General features: G+C 43.8%; 2 protein-coding genes across 2 annotated transcripts in view; one reads left to right on the top strand and one right to left on the bottom strand.

Moving 5' to 3' along the window:
* gek (serine/threonine-protein kinase gek) overlaps positions 1–13,387 on the top strand; it is a 141,700-nt gene extending 128,313 nt beyond the window's left edge. Inside the window, exons 41-43 of the mRNA XM_084582613.1 lie at positions 22–85; positions 1,421–1,563; positions 9,222–13,387. Coding sequence (XP_084438739.1) covers positions 22–85; positions 1,421–1,563; positions 9,222–9,371 — 357 coding nt within the window. The 3' untranslated portion in view covers positions 9,372–13,387. The remainder of the gene's footprint in view (positions 1–21; positions 86–1,420; positions 1,564–9,221) is intronic.
* Positions 13,187–22,890, bottom strand: LOC146176286 (DNA mismatch repair protein Mlh3-like). Its single transcript, XM_084582612.1, has 11 exons — positions 22,407–22,890; positions 19,068–22,303; positions 18,880–18,996; positions 17,923–17,996; positions 17,730–17,834; positions 17,566–17,635; positions 17,404–17,475; positions 16,852–17,102; positions 14,801–14,903; positions 14,538–14,689; positions 13,187–13,771 (listed from the first exon to the last, which is right to left on the bottom strand). Exons 1-11 carry the CDS (start codon positions 22,622–22,624, stop codon positions 13,682–13,684), a joined length of 4,488 nt encoding a protein of 1,495 aa, XP_084438738.1. The 5' UTR covers positions 22,625–22,890; the 3' UTR covers positions 13,187–13,681.
* Between the last annotated feature and the right edge of the window lie 375 nt (positions 22,891–23,265).

The following is a 23,265-nucleotide window of genomic DNA, read 5'->3' as shown; positions in this document are numbered from 1 at the left end:
GTCTCTCTGTTCTTCGTGCAGACGGTGCAAGGGGTCGCAGCCATGGAAGAGAAACGGGCATGGGTCAAGTCAGTGAAGCCACCAGGTTGTCACATCTTTTTCTGTTTTGCTTTTTTGTGTGCGTGTGTGATCGCCCCATTGACTTTTTCAATAACGATAAATAAACTATAACTTATTATGTATACAAATGAGACCTACGTTTTAAGAAGAACGCAACACCCGTTATAGGCAGAAATGTAATTGCAGTAAATGCTGGCCATAAAGGCAAAGGATTAACTCTGCTGACTGAGCAGAGCGTGGCAAAACTAACAGAAACTCTACTGTTAAAACTTGAAGCATTTGCAGATTAGAAGGGATGCAGAATGTTGTTAAAATAACAGCTGTGCATCTTTATTAACTAGAGTGCCAGAACCCTTTATTGCTGTTTCACATTTGCATTTATAACTATGCCCTGCCTATCTCAGAAACTTCCCAAGTTTCTGGGTGTAACTCTTGATAAGCACTTAAATAGTTTCACCGCCATGCTCAGTCAATCATGCATAAAGTTTCGTTCTGCCTTCACATCATAATCAGAACCCGTACATATTTTCAGCCTCGCAGTACGTTCATTATGCTATGCCTACATTTATATAGTCACCTTAGCTACTGTGTGTCTCGCTGGAGAAATGCATATTGCACACATATTGAAAGACTTCAACACCTTCAGAATCAAGTCATCAGACTTGTGTCACTCGGTTCATTCCAATTATACTCTTCACCACTGTATCACAGCTTGAACATACTTCCACTTCAACACTTATTCAGCCTAAAATTATCCTCGATTATGTATAAACTAATCAATCACCACACTTATATTGGTAGCATTACCAATTGACTTGTAAATGCTAATCCTACCAGGTTTTAACAGCCCAATAATCTTCTTTTCCCAAAAGTCGGAACTAATTACGGAAGATTCACTACCTTGTTTGCCAACATATCTTACTGGAATTGTTAAACTTCAGAAATTAAAGCATTGTATACTTTTCACTCATTCTATCACCGCATGAAAGTATATTTAATAGATATGCTTCAACAGTTACAATCTGTTTTTGAATGTGCTAGTGTATTTTATGCACTAAAGTTGATGCGCTGTATATTTACCGTCTTTAGTTTTCATTGATATATTTTTGCCAACATCGGTTGTTTGTATGTTTTGTTTTAGACTAGTTACTCGTTACACTGCTTTTCATTTCTTGCATTTCTACCTCACTTGCTTTGTTCTGGGAGGCCCCCTGACAGTCTTGCACTACGGAAGCTCCTTCTGTAGAAATTTTACTGTAATTACTTTCTTGTACGTATGAAGCAGTAAACTTGAAACTTGAAACTTGCATGTACCGATTTTGGATCATCCTCTCACCTTGGTTACGTGGCTGTGTTGCAGGTGTCCCGCTGCAGCCCAAGCGGCCGGCACCTCTGGCTCCTGGCACCGTGCCCCGGACGGCAAAATCTTCTCTGACCGCATCACCCGATGGGTCGCTGTCTTCGCAGGAACACGGTTCGATGCTACAAGGCTCCACACACGATGTGAGTTGCTCGGCACGAGTGCTAATTTTTACGTTTGCCTGTTTGTGACTACTTTGATGCTCCGTTAAATGGCGTGCTTTGGAATTGCTTTCTTTTTATTTCTGAAAAAATAAAAAGAATGTTACTATATCGTAAACAAGGCCAGTGGCCTTTCAGTGAAGGACTCTGTAAGCAGTGAGAAGTGCTGTTGGATTGCTGGCTACCTAAGTACTTGCCTTCAGGTAACAAAAGGCTATGCCCTTATTCTCCATCTCAAATATAGTTGCGTGCAGCACTGCTAAGGCTACGTTATGTGCAGAGATGGCACTCACTCTCTGCTACAGATTATGGTGCCAGTATGAAAGTCTTTTCCTTATTTGCAGACTAAGAATACTATGTGCAAACAGCGCTTACAGGAGCTTTGGCAAACTGCAATTTGTGCAAAGAAAACGACATTTTCTGCAATGTGACTGACACTTTTGCCAGATGATTTTTGCTGCCGAGAGCAGTAATATTAAAAGCAGGTCTCTACTTTCTTCCATATATCTCGCGTAAATAATGACTTTAAGCTGCACCGTTAAATAAACAAGGTGTTTTCTTATATATATTTACAGATGCTTATTTTAAAACTGTGAAATATGTTGGTGTGCCCTGCGCGGGTGGATTGTACAGAAAGGCTGACATTATGTATATGACAGAGCTGAATAACAGGAGCATTAATTACAATTAAGTAATTATATTTTATAGTTGCGAGAACAGGGCACTATGAAGGAATGCAGCGATGGATACCATTTAAAAGAGGCCCTCCAATCATTGGCATCGACTCATTACATTGTGGCTGATCCCCTAACGTGAAATCGCGAATGATTTTCAGGTGCAGTCGTTAAATGGGATTAACGGCAGCATCATGACATTAGTTGACATTAACGGCTGAAGGGCCTCCTTTGAAGGGCATTTACCGCTGCTATCTTGAGTTATACCCTACTATATATATTCAAAAATTAAAGACCGTCAACATTGCAGGTGAGCCCAGTTTTTTAATTTCGTTAATTGGTAATATGGCTCGAAACATCAAACACAAAAAGACATGCATTTGAAAGCTCGCGGTGTTGACCTCACGCATTGCATCAGATAAACATGCGATTTGTACATTTGGCGATGTAGGAGTTTGTTTGGTTTCAATGATGATACCAAGAATGACAGTCATCATCATCATCGGCCTGATTATACCCACTGCAGGGCGAAGGCCTCTCCCATATTTCTCCACTTAACCCGGTTCTGTGCTAGCTGCATCCACTTGACCCCTGCGAACTTCTTAATCTCATCCGCCCACTTTCTGCCGCCCCCTGCTACGCTTTCCTTCCCTTGGAATCCAGTTTGTTACCCTCAGCGACCATCGGTTATCCTCTCTTCGCACTACATGTCCTGCCCATGTCCATTTCTTCTTCTTAATTTCCACTAGAATGTCGGTAACTTGAGTTATTTCTCTGACCCACTCTGCACGCTTTCTATCTCTTAATGTTACCCCTACCATTTTTCGTTCCATAGCCCTCTGGGTTGTCCTGTAGAACTCTCTTGGTTAGCCTCCATGTTTCAGCCCCATAGGTGAGTACAGGCAAGATGCAACTGTTGTATACTTTCCTCTTGAGCGATACCGATAAGCTGCTAGTCATAATCTGCGAGTGCTTGCCAAATGCGCACCATCCCAATCTTATTCTTCTTGTTATTTCCTTTTCATGGTCCGGATCTGCGGTTACTACCTGTCCTAAGTAGACATATTCGCCTACTACTTCCAGTATTTCGCTACCTAATGTAAACTGCTGTTCCTTTCCGAGGCTGTTGAACATTACCTTAGTCTTCTGCATATTGATTTTCAAGCCTACCTTTCTACTTTTTCTGTCTAGGTCATCAATCATTATTTGCAGCTCATCCCCCGAGTTGCTTAGCAAGGCAATGTCATCAGCAAATCGCAGATTACTGAGGTATTCTCCATCTACCCTTATCCCTAACTGCTCCCATTCCAAGTCTCTGAATACTTCCTCTAAACAAGCTGTGAATAGTACTGGGGAGATTGTCTCCTTGCCTAACACCTTTCTTTATGGGAATTTTGTTACTTTCTTTATGCAGAACTATGGTTGCTGTGCAGCCACTATATATATCTTCCAGCACTTTCACGTACGGCTCGTCTACCCCCTGATTTCGCAATGCCTGCATCACCGCCGAGGTTTCAACTGAGTCAAATGCTTTTTCGTAATCAATGAATGCTATGTGTAAGGGCTGGTTATATTCCGAGCATTTTTCTACCACCTGGTTGATGGTATGGATATGATCGATAGTAGAGTACCGTTTCCGAAACCCTGCTTGATCCTTTGATTGATTGCAGTCTAAGGTTGTCCTGATTCTATTAGCGATTACCTTAGTAAATACCTTATACGTAACAGACAGTAAGCTGATTGGTCTGTAATTTTTAAGGTCCTTAGAGTCCCCTTTCTTGTGAATGAGGATAATGTTTGCATTCTTCCATGGTTCCGGTACCGTCGATGACATCAGGCACTGCGTATACAGGGTAGCCAGTTTCTCTAGCACGATATCCCCCCCCGTCCTTTAGCAAATCTCTAGTTATCTGATCCTCTCCAGCTGATTTCCCCCTTTTCATAGTTTCTAATGCTTTCTTGACCTCGTCTTTCGTCACTGGTGGAACGTCTGACTGTTTTTCCTACCGCCAATCTCATTACGGTTCTGACTACTTTGGCTGCTGTAGAGATCTGTATAGAACTTCTCGGCTACTTTGACTATCTTGTCCATATTAGTGACGACGTTGCCCGCCTTGTCCCTTATCGCATACATCTGGTTTTTGCCTATGCCCAATTTCTTCTTTACCGCTTTAAGGCTTCCCCCGTTCTTTACAGCATGCTGAATTTTCTCCATGTTATACTTCCTTATATCGGCCACCTTGCGCTTATTGATTAGCTTTGATATCTCGGCCAATTCGATCTGGTCTGTTGGATTGGAAGCTTTCATACTCTGGCGTTTCTTAATCAAATCTTTCGTCTCCTTAGACAGCTTACCGGTATCCTCTCTAACTATCCTACCGCCTACTTCTACCGCGCACTCAGTAATGATATCTCTGAAATTATTGTTCCTTGCCTCTAGGGTAACGTCGCCATCCTCAGTTAGAGCTGAATGCCTATTCTGTAGCGAGATCCTGAACTCTTCTGCCCTCCCCCTCACCGCTAATTCGTTGATGGGTTTCTTTCTTACTAATCTGTTGCGTTCCTTCTTCAGATTTAGGCTAATTCAGGACCTCACCATCCTGTGGTCACTGCATCGCACTTTCCCGATTACCTCTACATCCTGCACAATGGCGGGGGTTGAACACATTATGAAGTCGAATAGCGGCTGCTAAGACAGTACAAATTCTTAAATACGCAGTAGAACAAATCAAACTTGGCAAGCTTTCACAAACATATTTTTAACATAATAGCGTTGATGGCTCTGCTCACTAAAAATCCTGCGTCGACGACCATCCGCAAACGTTGCCGTTGAGCAATGGCGCTGGCAGCTGACATGGCCGAGCGCTAATTGGATGTAGGGCTTCTTGACATTACGTTTGGCAGGCACTGCCAATTCTGGCCTCGCCTTTCATATGGGAGGGTGATATCAGAATCAGGCTGCCAAGACCCTTGCATTCATGTTATCCCTAGGCCACGCAGGCACATTCATATGGCTTGGTTAAAGTAGGGCTTTACATGTGGGCTGGTAGCCTACGCTGTCACATCATGCCCTTAAAGGCGGAGCTTGTCCCCCATAATTGTGGTCACTCAGTATTGAGAATTGATAAATCTTATAAACTCAGCTCATCTTTGATGTTGACGGCCTTTTATTTCATGATATAATTTTTCTTCGTCAATAGTAAGAAAGCTAACTTAATTTTCAGTAATTAATCTGCTAAATATTGAGTGCTGTCTCATCATGATTTCTGCCTCATTGTTCAATCTACTTGCACAAACATTATTGACATAACTCTTGCACATTTCAAAATAAAAAAATTTATAAATGTTATAAAAAAAATTGCCATGCATATATTCATTACAGTGTCTTAGACATCACTAGAACAAAATTTTGCAGTACAATGGGTACAGAGTTCAGAAAATTACACTGAAACACCCTCCCTGGCTATGCCCCTGCATTTGGCATGTTAGCAACATTTTAAATGGCACACATAGCTTCCAGGTTAAAGCCTAGATGGCGCCACTTACCTGCACAGCACGGCGGACAAAATATGCATTTGAGTAGCATTGAAGTCATACCAGAGGTTTTTGTAGCCATCATTTGAATTGTTATCACTTACTGGATCTACTCAAACATTAAAAGGACCATGAATTTACTTTCGTTATGAAAAGCGCTCGGGTGATTGTTATTTTGTCACTCGTCACCTCACTGCAAAACTTTTCGGAGCTCGCTTCATTAATACCAAATCAATGCTCCTTCTCCCTCCTTCAAATCAATGCATGCCTCTATGTTGGAAAAAAAAAATAAGAAAGAAGCAGGTTAATACTGAAGCCTGCTCTGCCCACATCATTTAGGCAAAATGCACGATGAGGTGTCACCTTAACTAATTGTAAGCAGCAATTTTTAAACATTTGTAAACTATGGGATCTGCGCGGAGCCTTCAAATTGGACTCCAGTACTCACGATGAGTACCTCAGCAGAGTTGTTACATTAAGATATACCCTAAGCATAAAAATGTTTTCAGCTTAACACTGGAGGTTCTAGGCTTTGCAAGTTTTGAGAGTTTCTCTTATTTTTCTTTTTTTTCACTCTTATCTTGAATAATTGGGCCAGTTGGTTTAATGAAGACAGCTACCTGGCTCAACAAAAAAGTCACCTTAGTCCATAGGAAAGCTAGTTTTTACCATTCATGCTTTTGTACTTTTTAGCACTGTTGTGCTTAACCTTGTTGCTTTCTTCTTTAATTTAAGGGTTGGTATGTATAAAGGATCTTTCTTTCCTACCTGTACAGTGTCGTTCTTTCAAAGCTTCTTGCTTTCAGTGGAGATGGCACTGTGGTGGCGGTGGGTATGCTTTGCAGCAATTGCATGATGGGATTGCACCGTAATGAATGTCACTGCTTGCTTGCTATATGAAAAGCACATGAGAAACAGAGTGATTTCGTCCTTTTTCGCTGATGAGCTCAGAAATAGAGTAGCAGCTGTGGAATGGCTGCAAAAGCCTGTCACCTTGTCTGCGGTAAATATTTGATGCATCAGCATAGTTTCACTGATTCTGAGCTTTGGTTTCACTGTTTTTCAGTTATGATGTTCACTGTACACATCACCTCTTGTCACCCTTTGTAGGAGGTGTTTTCTGTATGTTCTGTTCTTGGGACCTACTGGCTTACTGCAATAATACCATAGGTTGGCACCATAAAGAGGGGCTCACTCACACTCTCGACCCGTGACACTCAGCTCCACTCACACTCATGCCTGCTTAAACTCGCATCTACTCACTCGCACTTATCCCCATTGGGACTCAGGTTTACGCACTCACACTCATACTCATCGCCGCTCACAATCACATCCGTTCACTCACACTCATCGCTGCTGACATCCACACCCACTCACTCACACTTGCACCCATGCCCGCTCATATTCACGTCCACTCACGCTCATCCCGTTGAGACCCAAATTCACTAATTCGTTCTCACATTCACTTCCGCTCGCATCCACACTCTCACACTCAAGTCTACATCCTGCTCGCACTCACACCCACTATCGCTCGCATCCACTTACTCGCACTCCGCTCGTATCCACTCACTCGCACCCACACTCACTCCCGCTCACATCCACTCTCACACTCATGGGTGTGAGTGCGAGTGAGGCGATGTGAGTGCACCAACCTATGAATAATACTAACATACTTCTATTTTATAAACAAATTACACTTTAAATAGCAAACCACTATGTTGCTGCACAGGCAAGTCATTCAAACAATCACAAATTTTTGCCAAAGCTTTTCTGCCTATTTATGTCCCTGCAGCTTGCACACATCAGTTACTCGGACAGCTCACAAATACTTCACGAAGGAATGACTTACCAAAAGGAGTTGCATTGAGTAGCAGGCCAGATTTGAATGGTTCCAGCCAACCTCTCTGCCTTTCCTTTCAATAGTCCATCTATCTATCTATCTATCTTACCAAAGCAAGTGTAATTTTTGGCCATATAATGTCCCCCTGTTCAGCTGTGTGGTCCATATATTTAGTAGTTATTTTCCATTTCTTTGCGTTTTTGTCACACTTCACATGTAGCTTGTGAGGCAGTTATCACATGTTGCATTGATGCGCGGTAGATTTGTTTTTGTTTGTTTTAATTGACATAGTCGACACAATGGCAATATATAATAGTATCAGTTACAATGATGGTGTTGCATGCTTTACTACAAAAGTATATCAAGAAACCAATGCAGGAGTTGAACAAACAGAAGGGCATTGCGGCTATAGTTTCTCCATTACAGCGACGGTTGTTAAGAGCGCATTTCTCGGTGCTGCGGTATTGGTGGCACTGGCGCGACACGGTATACTGTGCATGCAGCAGTGTTAACTGCACCTCTGAGCAGACTGCACACCACTGTTGAACGTGACTAATATTGCACTGACCACTGTGAACAGCTGTCGCAGAATGTTGCGCTGCGAGGTGCGCCAAGTCATTGAGTTTTTTTTTTTTTTTTTTCTAAAGGGACAGTCTGCTGACTTTTTTTTATTTTGTCAGCAATAAAAATATCCTTGCTTAAATTAATGAATACCCGAGCTGCGACACTGAGAAATGCAGCAGAATATATAAAAATTAAATTTTTCCATATGGTGGTCTTGCTATCTTAATGGTAGATGTAATCTGCAAATTGTGACATCTGGGACACGATGTGTATGATTACTGTACGGAACTTTATGTTCACGCCGACTGTAGCGCCACCTAGGCAATGTGCAGTGTTAAGCATGACATTAACCGAGATGCACAGATTTAAAAAAATACAATTTATATTATGAAGGTAGCTTTCAGGAATCTATCAATAAAATGGGACTGGTGATATCACACATCAGCAACCATTGCCGCCAGTCAAAATGCTCCTGCAATTACAGAGCTGGCATTGGCTGGGTGATTTAAATTTTTTTTAAGCATTTTAAAAGATTATCTAGCTGAGCAGTAAAAATAGCTGTAATTTATCGAAAGAGGGAAAGTTTAGCTAACTTAGGTTGATTCGAGTCATTTGAATCTTTCACCTGCGTGCCAACAAAACAGCTGGCCCTTGGTACCAGGAAAATGGCAATGCCTTCGATGGCCGATGTGGCATAGTCAATAAATGTATTACATTCAATTCACACGCTTCAGGCATCTATCATGGTAGCTGCAATGAAAGGACGCAGCGTGGCATTACCATCTGCTCAGACCTGGCATTCTTGACCAATGTAGTATACAAACTCCTGCTCAAACCAAGAGTTCTGCCCTCATTATTGCCACCATGTAGTGAGGTCTACTAGAACTTGCCAATATTTTTACACTCGTTTCTGACAGTAGATTGTCCCTTTAAGCATGAGACCGTGATGTGGGCCAGCATTTTTGTCATCGTGCTCTACATATTTTTATGTAATTTTTTTTCTCTTTTCAAATGTCTGATAACAACAGGACTCGAGGGGACAGCAGGCAAGCCCGCGCCACTCGATCGCGTCCAACAACAGCTCCAACCTGAGTAGCCCTCCCAGTCCCGTCGACCTGGGTTTGGGACTGGAAGATGCGCGCGAGCAGTTCTCCTCAAGCTACGAGTCCCAGAGCTAAGACTCCCGCTGCGGTCATCATTGTTTGCCCAATTACGTTGCTGTTTGCGTCTTTTGTTGTTTCCGTTTCCACTGTAATGTGGGTGCCTGCGAGACTGTTCGTGGAGAGGAAAAACGAGAGGAAAGAAAAACAAAAAATGAAAGGAGAAGGCACAGCTGGAGATCCCTTTTTTTATTCATTTTTTTTTTTTAACTTTTGCTCAGGTGACAAAACTCCGCAGGTGACGGTCGCTGAGGTCTGTCATTGCACAACAATCGTGCGCACCAACCAAGATGCAGATCCCTGTGTGCATCAGAACTGGCCCTGCCTTGTGCACAAGTGTTGGTCGTATTCGACAGACATTTTCTATCAAGACCGGACTCACCCACTATACCTAGTGGTGCTTGTAGCAACTACCGAACTGGACGGCGAACAATTATGCGTTGTTCTCATACAAGCTCACTAGGATTCGGAGAGCTGACAAGCGTCACAGGCGCACAAGTGTGTGATTGAAGCTCAGCTTTGTCTCTCAGTGCTGGCTGCCTTGTGTCACAAATAGTATTCACATTCAGGAAGGTCGCCCCAACCGTCACGCTGCGCGAGACAAGGCTAGAATGTGACGTTGGTGTGAAGGTTCATGTGGCTAAGAGACGAGGTGCATTTTCTTCATTGGCTCATTAACATGAGCAGCATCTTGCCTGTTTTTAAGTATGTGATCGTTACTGGAAGATTTGGTTCTTTCAGGATTTGAAATGTTGCTAGCACCGGCGGTGATGTGCTCAGGCTACAGGGAAACCCGACTAAGTCTTTCAGGATTTGCGTTTGCACTGCTTGTGTAAGCAGAGGTTTCTCATCCAATTCAGAGTTGAGCGTACTATTACCATGCACCTTGCCTGGCGCGCTGGGCAGCATCTTCTGTATAAATGAACTTGGCACCCGCAGCGCGTGCATTACTGTGCTTACTCCAAGTGCAGCACATCTTTATTAAGTTCCTCCGTTGGCGGCATCAGTGTATAGAGCCTTTATTAGCATATTCTAGCTCTAAAAAAATATATGATGGCATTTCTCTTCTGCCTCAGTCTATGTAGTGCAGAGTTTATGTGAAAAAGCAGGAATTATTATTGCCTTTCTTTCTTTTTTTTTTGGTCGAAATCAGTGAAAGGTGAATCAGTTCTGAACTGGGGTTCACTCGCTTTCCTAGTCATTCGTACCGACCTCGGATGACTCGAGCATTGCTGGCTGTCTGTAAGGTGGCGTAGAAAAAAAAAAAAAAAGACATCATGGCCACGAAACGTTTGAGCCACGTTTTATAGACTGCCCCATGGTATGTGCAAAAGATCCAGCCATGCTTTGGAAAGCAGAGCTCGATAACATGTGGCATACCAATGGCTGGGAATGCAAAGAGAATGGCATCATGCCCGTTAAATTGCACCTCATGGCATGCCTTTGTGTTCCATGTGCAACTGCTTATGCGTACTTGAGACGGGTATTTAGTTGCCCCATTGGCAACATATCTTTTGTGATTTTTTTTTTAGCTTGTTAGAGATCTGTGTTGCTGAAGCTGTCAGTTAAAAAAAATATATCTTCTGGCTTGACGTGTTGCCACACGCTGATCAAAAAGCAACACAAGAAGCAATGAGTGCGCTCTTTATGAAATGTAAACAATTTTATCGCAGTTTGAAAACGGAAAGAGCACGGTAAGGTGTGGAATTATTTGTTTCGTTTTACACAGAGCCTTTACTTGTGGAAGCAATGAATTTATAAATGACACGACAGAATTGAGATGGCTCGACCAATGTATGTGGCAAGGACTTCTACAGAAAGCTTGCATGTGGCATTCGATGTGATTTGTATTTTGGTCTGGGCAACTAGCAACAGAAACCAGTATTGTTTCTAGGGCGCCAGAATGATCATGATTAAGCTTTGTTCAATGCCATGCTTCATGCACGGAACGCTTTACTCCAACTCAGTGATTTTTTTTTCAGAACCGGAAGGGGTAATTTTGGAGTAGTGCAGAGGGAGTGCTTGCAGGAGTTACGCGCATCCTTTAATTTTAAAAATGAGGATAAGCTCATTAAATGCCATTGATTCCAACGAGAGCGAGAATGGCAGTACAATGCTCGTCCAAAAGATGTTTTGCTCACAGGATGCGGTGTTCTGTTTCGCATGAGCGGTGCCACTGTATCCGTTGTTTTTGATTACGCGAATAGGAAGACAACGCCGGCAAAGTAGGGCACTGCTCCAGTTTTTGCCTCTCTTAATCAAGGCTTAAACGCTTAATTGCATAATCAGCATTGTTATTATGAAAGCTTTCCCATCGAACTCCAGTCATCTAATGTAAAGATAAGCCACTAGAGCTGTCTTCATGTATAACCTGTGGAGGACACGGGCACGTCCCGATTTCCTCCCTTGTCTACTGCACTCTGTTTGTAGGAGTACGATCATTTGATGCCACTGATGATTGTTGCCAAAATGCAAGTTATCCAAGCGTTTTTTTCCGCTTGTAGTTATTCAAACATCTGATGAAGTCTAACCTTGCTACGTTTGCTGTCTCTTAAAACAATGTCATTGGGGTATATTTGCTTTTGTGGTTGACATCAATTGCAGCCATGAATAGCTGTACTTCTTCGATCTGTATGTAATTTGTAACAAGTACTAGCAACAAGCAAGCTTCAGTCAAAAAGAAAAACTGACAGCACTGAATGCAGGTTTGTGGCTTTCAGGAATGTGTACAGCCCCGTCCACTTGTAGCTATAACAAGGTCCCTGCTTTCAAATCGTCACTGTGTCTGACCCGGCCGCGCAAAAAGTTAAGCCATGTGAAGCAGCACGTCCGGCTCCCTCTGTGATTGCATTTTTTTTTGCATAGATATGAGTCTGCGTGCGATGCAATATTGCTTTGAAAGCAGCGTCCCTGTTATAGCTAGACGTGGATGACCCTGTACATGCTTTGCTCTGCAATGTATATCCTGTCATGAAACTCCGAGAAAATTTGCAAAAAGGACAGGACCAGTTTTATTGGAAAATAGTAGGTAGATCAGTTCACCATTTTAAGCAGGTCTGCATGTGTGGCTCGAATGCCCATGGACCATGTCAGCAGTGGTCATTGACCGCTAATCTTACTTGCAGTGACTGATGTTTTTAGCTGAATTTACTATCAAGAGTGCATTTCTTCTGGTTTGTCAGTGTGCTTAGCTGATTAAATTGCTCCGCACTTTTGCTCTTATGAACTTTGCTGTCATATTTAAGATCCCGCTGCCCACGTACGATGTTATGAACCGGGACAATCGACGTATTCTCAGCAACGGTGCACGCCTGACGACAACTGAAACGACAAGCACAGGGGCCGGCGAGCGGCAACAAGTGCACATTGTATAGCTTCAGAAAATAGTTCTTTAATTTATTTCACGACAACAGCCTCGGAGGAGCCTGAAGAGTGAGCTGTAAAATGCCACATACATGCCTGTCCCTCACAATAATAAGGGAGCAGAGTTGTTTATTGAGTACTTCTATATAAACCTAGGTCTGCTTTAAAGAAAGATGAAAATGAAATGTACATTTGGGTGGTCCTCCTGAAATTAGATGGAGAACTTGTGTTTGTATTTTGCTTTTTACAGAGTACAAAATATGTTAGCACTGTTGGTGCAGTGGGTGCTATGTGACATAGGGCGAACTGCTGAGATTTATGCCGGACGACGCAAAAGGGTCAATCAATCACGAGACTCGACGATCTTGGCCAAGGTGTCTAATTATGCGTGTTTGTATACCCGTGCAGCCTCTGGGTTTGGGCAACCAAAGCCCCGAGGACGTGAGCAACTGCAGCCAACTCACAGGATGAAAAAAAAAAAAAAAAATCTTTTCTCTGCTTGCCTTTTATCCCTCTCTGCGTGCATTTCCATGATATTCCTCTGCTGCTGGTTGTATAAGGAACGCATTGCTGCCTGCTCTGTTGGTAGAAATTGCCAATTCACAAACATGCGTGTACATAAGTGTAAAACATATGATGAGAGTAGTAAAACCAAGTATGGTTCTCTTTTACTCGTGTCGTTGTGTGAAGTTTTTTTCCAAAATGTTACAGTGATGTGTACTGCAGATGCTAGTGCAACTTCCACATTTTGCACTGTGTGGGACCAAGTGTGAAAACCGTATCTCAGCTCTTAGTGAAACGGAATTATTTTTTCTGTGCTCCCAATTGCTGGGCAGAGTTGCATGCCCTAGCAGTGGCATAAAATCCAAAAGGTTTTATTGACATGTCATGATTTAAAAACTTCACAATCACAATTCATCACAGCCACAAGCTTTTAGTTGTTTAAAAAAATGTACGTTTCTCACTTAGGCGGTGCACACTATCACAGTCTCTTCTTTGCTGCCATTCCTTTTCATCTTTGCACATAAACCAGCCAGGTTTGGCTTTTGCTGTCCCTGCGAAAAAATGCGCTGTCAGTAGTGACCAAGCCTCACTTTCTGAAAAGGCAAAGCAACTTGCATAGTAAAGTAAGGTTGCCAAAAAAGCACGATTAAAATGGCGGTCAAGAGAACACTTTCTTCTAACTCGACTGTGCCACGGTGCTCCCATTTTTCAGAATAACAATAGGCGCAGCATGCGGTATGTATTTTCTGGTATTCAATGCCAGATGAAAATTAAAATTCCTACGTTTGCCTCTGAATATTGCGGCTAAAACTTGGTGATGATGCTTGGTTAAGTTTGCTTTTTGCAAAAATTTGGGCCTAGCTCTCTGCATACGACCCTACGTGCATTTTGAACCTGTGCTGTGTACATTTTGCATATTGAGAAACAGAAAAATGCAAATATTTTAATGTTTCTACAATCAGCCATTTGTTCACCTTACCAATAAGAAACTGCATTCTAAACCTCAATGGTAAGCTAGGCAGCTGCAGCTTAAAGGAAAAGAGACATTGCATCAATTGAATGCACTTCCATAAGCGATAAATATTTTATGTGGCTAGGATAGCAGTAGTCTGAGTTTGATCAGTATGGTCTTTTATTGTGCATAACTATTCTTGATGACTAGAATCGCTGAGACATTAAACCTCATAAACCAAACCAAACCATGCTTGATAATAACACCATTTTAACACGAATTGGATATTGCACAGCCTCCTTGAATTGAGAAAAAGTATTTAAATTTGTACGCAAATAAGAGCGGCAATGAGAGACAAGAGAGACCTTTTCCTCAGAAGGCAGGAATCGCAGGTCCACCAGTGGTGTAACAGATGGCCTCCCGTGGGCGCACTGGAACGGCAGCCTGCATTTGGACAGCGCTTTCAAAATCTTGACACACTCGTGCTTCTCCAGGACACTGCCGAACCTAATGGCACCTGCAGAGAGGATCCGCACATTTTCTTGTACCTCGCTGTGAAGATGGATTTCGCACGTGCAACTCCCCGCAGCTTAATTTTCAACGCATGACTGAGTAGTATTCCTCATACCGTGGCACGCCTGGGAGCAGAGGACATCCATCAAGAGCTTGGGCAAGGCAATGGCACTGTGCCTTGTGCCTAGCAGTGTTTCTGTATGGTCTCGGACAAGCTCCTGCAGGTGAAAAGGTGAGAGATGGTGAAACAAGCAGCTAACAGCACAAAAAGTTAGATGTGGTTTAGCTCTGGTTAACCCTTGTAGAATTGCGAAAGCAACGGTTGCATGGCTACGCTTGTGGTAGTAGCTTGTGGTTAAGTGTTGGTTTAGCTCTATTGTATAGACAAGACAAACTGTTCAGATGACGACTAGGCTTTTATTCTTGATACCAATGATGACACTGCGATGATCAGTGAAGTAGTGGGACTTGGTTTCCACTCTGCTGATGACGTGCTGTGTAAAACCAAGCCTAAACTGCTTCCCCAACGTGTGGTGGTTTGAGGTTGTTGCTGGCTCAATCGAGTAGAAACCGCTCCTCTGCATCTTGAACGAAGGTGGAGTTCTTGTGTTTATTAAAGTCCTCCGTCACGACAACCAACTCCTTTTCAGTTCGGCTAGGCATTCTGGTAGCCAGAATGTCCAACGCATTTTCAACGCTGGCCTGAGGAGATATATACACCCCGATTACTACGACCACCATCTCGCACAGTTTTACACAGTGATGGCAGCAGTGTCGACGGTGGTACCATCTGTTGGAGTGCGTTCCAGTGAGCATATAAAAGTTCACCGGCATTTTAGTTGGTAGTGGTAAAGGCGTTTATTGCATCTAAATATGGGAACACTTAAGCTTCGCCTGTATGACACGATAGCGTAGGCTACCAGCCCACATATAAAGCCCAGCGTTAACCAAGCCGTACAAACGTGCTTTAGTGGCCTATAGGGGTAACGTGAATACCAGAGTCCTGGCAGGCTGATTCTGACATAGCCGTTCCATGTGAGACTTGAGACCCAAGTTGGCAGCTCCTGTCACGGTTTCGTTGCAGCTGCCATTTGTGGCTACGGCATACAAGCATACGCAATGAGTCGAGCTGGCTGGCGTAGTGTTACTTTCGCAACAAAAGTACCAGGGAAGGACGAGCTCTGTTTGCTGTGCTCAAAAGTACAGCATGTGCATGCATACAAACATGAAACAATCCAGAACAGCACATGGTGCCGACATCGGTCATGAAAACTATTCCAACCACAGGTATCGGCACAATGACAACATGAGAGATTCAACCAGTTTCTCCTACTTCGTGACCAGTTTCACCATGCCTCAGCCGCCAGGAAAGCTTTTCTTGTAAATGAAACCTTTGCACAGAAATCCTGAATAGAAACTGTGACCAAAAGCACCTTGTTTGAGGAGCTACAGATACTTTGGTCATCTGTACATTATCATGCAAGGATAGAAAACTCTGAGCACATCAGCGTGTGAAAACCAGCACATGTGAAATTCCTCATCACTTAACTGAAGGCCGAGGCACATCAAACCAATGTGGTGAAACATTTGAAAGGTGTTAGCATCATGGTCCTTGTGGAAACTGCATGTATGTACAGTTAGAGTACTAGTGAATCAACAACCGGTACCACAAATTTTTACCAAATCGCTGTAAAAATGCAGGTGAAATTCTCGAAATTAATGCTGCTTGCCTGTGCTTTATAATTAACAGCTGCTCAGAGATGGAGGGGGTTTGCTGCCCCCCCTCCAGGTGAGAAATTTTACATTAAAAATCATGCTGAATCCCATTTTGTTGACGGAAAAAATCAAAGAAATACATGGTTTTAAATATACCTCCGTTTCCCCTTCCCAATGTACTAACCGGTAAATTCAACCCCGCAGTTGCTTATCATGACTGTGTTGTTGTCCCATCATCTTTTCGCACTCTTGTACACTGGCCAGCCAAGCAGCGTTTCCATGGAGACAAGTTTCATTATGCTTGCCGCACAGTTAAGTTTATCAAAGAGTGCTCGTTATTCGCCTGCAGTAATGCTGAGTGCTAGCATAATGCTGGCTGTAAAATAAATGCCCATCGCTTCTTATCAGGAGTACGAAATGAACACAGATTGAAAAGGAGCGACGACTGACCTCCATGCGAGATGCAAGAGTGGACGGTCTGCCAGAGCGCTGTTCACTTTCGTCCCTCTCCAGAAGGCAGACAGGCAGACGGGCGAATGACAGGTTAGAATCATGCACTGTGTAGTGGATACCCAACCTGCGCATTTCCTTCTCACATAATGCTGCTCGTCGCAGGGTATTGGGCTCGAGAGTCACGGTCAGCTCGGTCTTCAGGTTTGAAGAACGAACACACTTTGCTTGACCCCTTGCTTCATACTGATCTGATGCAGTCAAGGAGATAGACAATGCAGGCACTTCAAGAATATGTCAACGACAGTAATGTCAGGTTGCAGCATCCTTTTATCTCCGGCAGAAAAAGCAAGGATGTCAGTTGCAACATCACTCTAAAGAAGAACAATGATTAACAAAAAGCTCTGTAAATAATTACTAACAAAGTAGAACAGTAGCAGCATAAAACGGTATGCACTCCGTGTGACAGCAGCAGACGTAAACCATAGTAACATATATTTTCTTGCACTGGTACAATCCGTACTCAGGTGGTTAGCTTCAATCCTCACTTACTTTCTAAAAGCCACTCAAGCCGGACCCTTTCATGGGCCGCATGTTGGTCAAAAAGCACCACCAAGCTTTCTTCTGAAAAGAGAACGAAAAATGGACAGTTGCTCAAACCAAGAAATCTTTTTTTTTTTATATGGTACAGAGAAATTTCGAAGTGATGCTCACCCTGCACAACTCCATTGTCCGAAACAGGCATGAGGCAAGCGATGAACTTTGCATCTACCTGACCTATGACCTGGAAGCGGGCAAAATGGTGGAGCCTGTTATGCACGCCAAAATAAGCATGCTGTAGCAAAAAGTGTACAAGCAGCAATATGTTTTGCAGGTACCTTGACGTAAGCCAGCATTTCCTTTGTGAACTTGTACAATTGCGTGATCTTGTAAACTGCACTCGTACCATTCTCCTTGGACAAACACCCTCCATCCGCAGTGCCCTTGGTGCCAAAAAAACAGACACATTCAAGATATGCAAATTCCATAAAAGGCCTGACATTCGAACATCTCGTGCGCTCTAAAGCTGACCTGGTCAGTGTTGCTGGCAAATACTGGGTTGTTCCACACACGAACCATGTCTGCAATATCCACTTGCTCAGGGCCTTTGTTGTAGATGGAAGATAAAAAGAATAGAAAGATAAACGGAAACATGATGTTCACACTGCCTCACTTTTTTTGCAGTCTGAAAAACACAGCCAAGAAAATTTTTTGGAAGCCTTCTGATAAAATTTCCTGCTCGAATTATCAGTCGCCGATTTAAACTGGATGCATCACTTCAAGAACTGCATGCGTCACCCCGAGTTGAATAAAAAAATCCTCGGGCATAGCAACGCTGGTGTTCGAGAAGTGCCACAGGTATTGCACGCTAAAAATAGGGGCTCTAAAGGCGTCAATAAGCTTCCTGCATGAGAATTATTGCCAAGTCTAAAACATAGTTGGATTTTGCATGCTTGTGTTTACCGGTCTAGAGACCTCAAAGTGTCCTTCACAAAAGAGTTAGCCATCAGTTTTAACACATCTTTGTTGTCGCCCTTTTGCCATTGATAAGGAACCATTTCAGTCGGTGCTAGAAGCAACTGTGGTGTCTAACTACATTGAAGGCAGTCTAACTACATTCACGTATGGGGGTGTAACTACATAGCTCAAGTCAATGGGATAGTGCGCAATACAAGTGCAGCCGTGAATCGCAGTTTGCAGGTTGTATATGATCATACAGACCTGTTATAAAAGTTTGGCATGTTAACAATTGCTTCACATGCTGCAGCTACAATTTTTCTCATTATTAATAAATGGATAAATGCAGGAGATTTCATATTCACATTAATATTTTGTCTTGTATTATAAGTCACGCTGGAAAAGATTTCTTTAGACAACTCTTTGATCCTCGCAACAGCTTGGCACTGCCTTCGGTTTGAGATAGCTACTAATTTCAGCTGCTATTCAGTTTTGGTGCATACAAAGCGCAGTCTGCGTTAGATACTGTACCTGGTGCACATCCAAATCTTGTTCGCTCATCCTGAGGCCTTGGCAAGAACTGTGGTACACACGGAGCAGGAGCCAGGAAAGAAGTTCTCAGCGGAGTGATGTCGGGAGGCTCTGCCGCTGTTTCAAATAACAGTGTGTGAGTACGAAAATCCAAAGCACAGCAAGTAACCAACAATGTCACTTCTTACCAGGAGCATCCTGTTCGAGGCAAAGAGGTGGCAAGGTGAAGGAGGAGTTTCCAGAAGTCATGTTGATGAACACCTTCTCCCCTGTCATAGGATCTACACATGATGCCCACTCTCCTGGATACACCTCAACAGTGACAGTACTATCATCTATGTTGCCAGGCCCATCCATAATGACAGGCTGGTCATCTGCGTGAACACAGGCACCCTCGGTAGGATCATTCATGTGTTGCTGTACATCCGGAATATCAACTGGATCAGACCCTCCGTGGCTTTTGCCTGACTGGTCCTGCACGTGCTCTACCGGCGACGGCTGTGTGAGACCACCCAGTTCGTATTCAGCAATCTCGGTGTTCGAAGAAGAAATATTTCCTACATAAGGTCCTGCTGTATCGGCAGCAGGCAGCGTCCTTGAGAGTGCTCCATGCATGGATGTACCGCTAGCTTGCAGGCTTTTGGAGAAAGGGCTGCATGTGATGTCGCCGTGATCAGCGCTTGGACTGTTATCTTGAGTCAACTTCAGTTGGTTGAGTGAAAAGTAACGCCTGCCAGAGCTTCGAACAGGCTCGTCCTTTGGACTGTTGTTGGCACACTGTGATATCAATGTTGGCATTGAATGGTCGACACTCGTAACCTCGTCTTCACTCATATTTATAGGAGTAGATCCTTCACTGGAGCTTGCGATGTCAACTTCTTGTACTGAACTGCTCTGTGAAGCTACCTCTGCCACTTCTGAGGTAGCAGGCTGGCAACTTGTTTCCAAGTTTAAATCGAAAGGTTGTGTGCTTTGCACAAATCCGACTGTTTCATTACTTTGACTTTTAAGGGTAGCGTAAGATTCTGCATGTTGCATGGATGCCAAAGGCACTGATAACATTTTTTCTGACATGCACCCCTGCGCAGGACTTGGCGTACTCATAACCACATGTTTACTTCCTTTGCTGTGACATTCAGAGGTGGCATAAGAATCTGTGTATTGTGTGCATGTGAAAGGCAGCGATAACGTTGACTCAGGTGTTAACTCTTCTCTTTGGCAAGCCACGGCTCCATGCAAGGCTTCTGGTTGTTGCGCATTTTGAAATGTTGGCTGAGCAGGCCTAGACGACTTGCTAGGAGCAGCATCCGCATGATGCACTGGGCAGAGCTCTTTCATCCGCAAACACATACATCTATTGCCTGCTGTCTGCATGAATGACTCGCTTGTTGGACAATAGCGGGCCAGTTTTGAGCAGCTGACCTCTCCTGGTGACAGCATCTTTGAACCAAAAAAATAAGTGGATGTATCATAGGCAGCATCGGCAGGAGGGGGGCATGCTTTCATTCTTCTATGCAGCTTTGTAGCCAGAGGAGTTGGTTGGATAAAGTTAGTGCGCTGCTGTGACACTCGCGAATTACTAATTTCACTTATATGAAAGGCATGGCATGGTGCCTTACTCAAAGTGACGGGGACTGAATTGTCAGACATGCACGCACGGTCATTGGTTGCTGTTGAAGTGTCTTCACTATGCTGCTTGCTGTTGGAGCTTTCACTGCAAGCTGTAGGTGTCGCTTGGATTTTACTTGGGTGACAGCCATGACATGACACCTTATTCAAAAGTACAGCCACTGGATTGTCAACAGTACTGTCACTGGATTCTACTGAACTGACCTCACTAGGCTGCCTCTTGCTAGAGCTTCCACCAGAGGTTGAGGGTGCTGTAATGAGTTCTGTAGGCTTTTCCAAAGCGTGAACCACAGGTGCATCTTTTCCTTTATGTGAGCTTTGCTCCAAAGTGTTGGAGGTTGGCCTCTTATGGCAGCTGGATACTTCATGAATGAGGTGCTGTGTTTTGATGACTGGCACTCTCTTTTTTCTCAAATTGTTTTGTTGATGACGAGTGCCTTTGACTACAGTGTGGTCATTATGTGCATGACATGGTGGTGCATTATTACTACTTTCCTGTTTAGGGCATGTCCCCCTGGCCTGGTCTCGTCGCGTGAACCTAAATTTTTGGCTAATGTCAAAAAGTGAGTTTTTCTCTCGAACACAGAGTTTAGACCTTTTATTTGCAGAAAGTGAGAAGGAAGGTGGTAAGGCAATTGCAACTTTTGAGTTGCGAGATCCTCTAAAGCCATCTTGTGGCGAGCTTGCACTTTCATTCACACATTGCATTGGTGGGTCCTTGCCATGTTCTGATAATCTCTCCTCGGCAGGGTGCTCTGGTGAGGTGGGGACCTCCTCCACTGAACTGCACTGCTCTTCAACAGATACTGTAGCATCACGGGGATCTTTTCTGCATACTTTCATTGAAACCAGGGCATTTGGAACCTCTTCGACATTGATGTTTAAACTTGTTCTTACTAACGGTTCACATTCTGGTGGCGTTTTCTGCGAGAAAACTAACTCGCCACTGATGACGAAGTTATGATCTATCACTCCGTGCTCACGTAAAAAGTCATTAAGCAGCTGCTCGAACAACTTCGTCACTTTGTCCCAATCTGCAAACTCCACGAAAGTTTTCTGTGGTTCGTATGTGATGTCAAAAGTTCCTGAAGAACAGCTTACAAAGATTACAAACACAGGCTGTTTGTTTCTCTGTTTGCTTGGGCTTCCAGGAAGTTGTATGGACTTTGTTTGAAAGCCAAGCACATATTTTTTGATGACGTTATGAACAAGCTTGTGTATTCGAGTCTTAAGCAAAAGGCGCTTGTTGAGGTACACAAACTGGAGCTGTTTTGTTGTGTGTCCTTCAAGGCTGATGTATGCCTCCAAAGCAAACTGCTTCTTTTTCAAGGAAGCTTGCTTTAGTGTCGCTGCTTTCCTAGCTCCAAACAACTGAGCAAAACTATCAAGCACAGAATTCGTCTTGTGTGTTTGAAAATGCTTTTCGCCGGTGACGTCATTGCGCAAAGTGAACGATACCTCTGGATGACTCAACGCGATGCCTTCAAGGTGCTGAAGACAGAATTCGAAGTCGATTGCTTCGGATACGCTACCTCTTCTCACTGGAAGATTGTACATGAAATCCAAAACCGTGACCGTAGTTCCGACGCTAGGTCTGTTAGTGGTGGACGGTGCGAGATCCCGGAGTTTGCCGCGGGCAAACGTTTTGCACCACGATTGAGCACAGGTGGATGACTTGGACTCAATCTGCATAAGTCCTGACATTTCTACAATGCTCGAAATAGCTTCCCCGCGGTATCCGTAGTACTTTGGGTTGTCTAAATCGCTAAGGGTACGACATTTGCTGGTGCAGTACCTGAAAATATAAACAAGAGAAGACCAGATGAAGGACGGCCTACATTTCTAGCTAGACGCATGCAGCATGCACAGGAAATAAACTTTAGCCAAACAATGCCTACCGTTCTCCACAAATTTCTAGTTGATCTCTCGGCATACCGTGGCCATTGTCGACGACTTGAACTTTATGATAATGCATGTTTAGGCGAACTGCGATGCATGTTGCACCAGCGTCTAATGCATTCAGAACAAGTTCCTCCATACAATGAGCCAGGCTCACGACCGCCACTCCTGACCTGAGCTTATGGATGACCTCTGCAGGCAGGTGTCTCAGCTCCATGCCGTAGTACTCGAAGAGTTCTTTACAACCACAATTAAACTAACTTGTCACGAAACCTTGAAACTTGGCGTGGCCGCGCTGGAAGTTTTTTGTGACAAACGGCTTTTGATGACATCAGTAAAACTGCACCAGTAAAGCAACTAATCGTTTTCGCGCGTATACCTCTCAGCAGTTAAACTTGCACGCTAATCTATCTCGAACCATGCTGCTCGCGCCGTTTGTTTACATCGAGAGGCGCTATCGCCATCTGTTACATTGGACTCTACGTACGCTCATCAGAGGACGCCACCGACTAACGCTGGCACATGCGCAGAAGGAAACTTGGTTCAACTGAAGCGTCACCTAGCGTCGAAACTAGACATCAGTTGCACATGGCGGCTTTCGCGTGTCGTGTGCTCTGTTTGTGCGGGTGAAAATCGATAGTGTACTTTCGCTGCACTCCGCTACGGATACGTCGAGCCTGCAAATATAGGTATGTAGAACACTTTGCTTTTATCGGACGCCGCATAGATTGCGAATTTATTCGCATTGCAGTTATTCGGCGCCGCGAGTAGTCTGAGGTGAGTGACATGTCAAGCGCCTTGGATGGGCTTTGTTGGCGGCAGACTGCTCAGCGAATGCCGCAAATGTATTCAGACATG

The sequence above is a fragment of the Amblyomma maculatum genome, chromosome 10, assembly GCF_055883805.1.
Source record: "Amblyomma maculatum isolate TAMU_Amacu chromosome 10, ASM5588380v1, whole genome shotgun sequence".
Lineage (NCBI taxonomy): Eukaryota > Metazoa > Arthropoda > Arachnida > Ixodida > Ixodidae > Amblyomma > Amblyomma maculatum.
Note: the sequence above shows the minus strand (reverse complement) of the source record. Positions and strands in the feature narration are given on the sequence as shown.

Coding starts and splice junctions, on each gene's coding strand:
- LOC146176286 (XM_084582612.1), bottom strand. CDS start 22,624: ATGGAGCTGAGACACCTGCCTGCAGAGGTCATCCATAAGCTCAGGTCA. Junction 22,304..22,406: donor CTAGAAATTTGTGGAGAACG/GTAGGCATTGTT, acceptor TTATATTTTCAG/GTACTGCACCAGCAAATGTC. Junction 14,904..16,851: donor CTCTTGCATCTCGCATGGAG/GTCAGTCGTCGC, acceptor TTTCACCTGCAG/GAGCTTGTCCGAGACCATAC.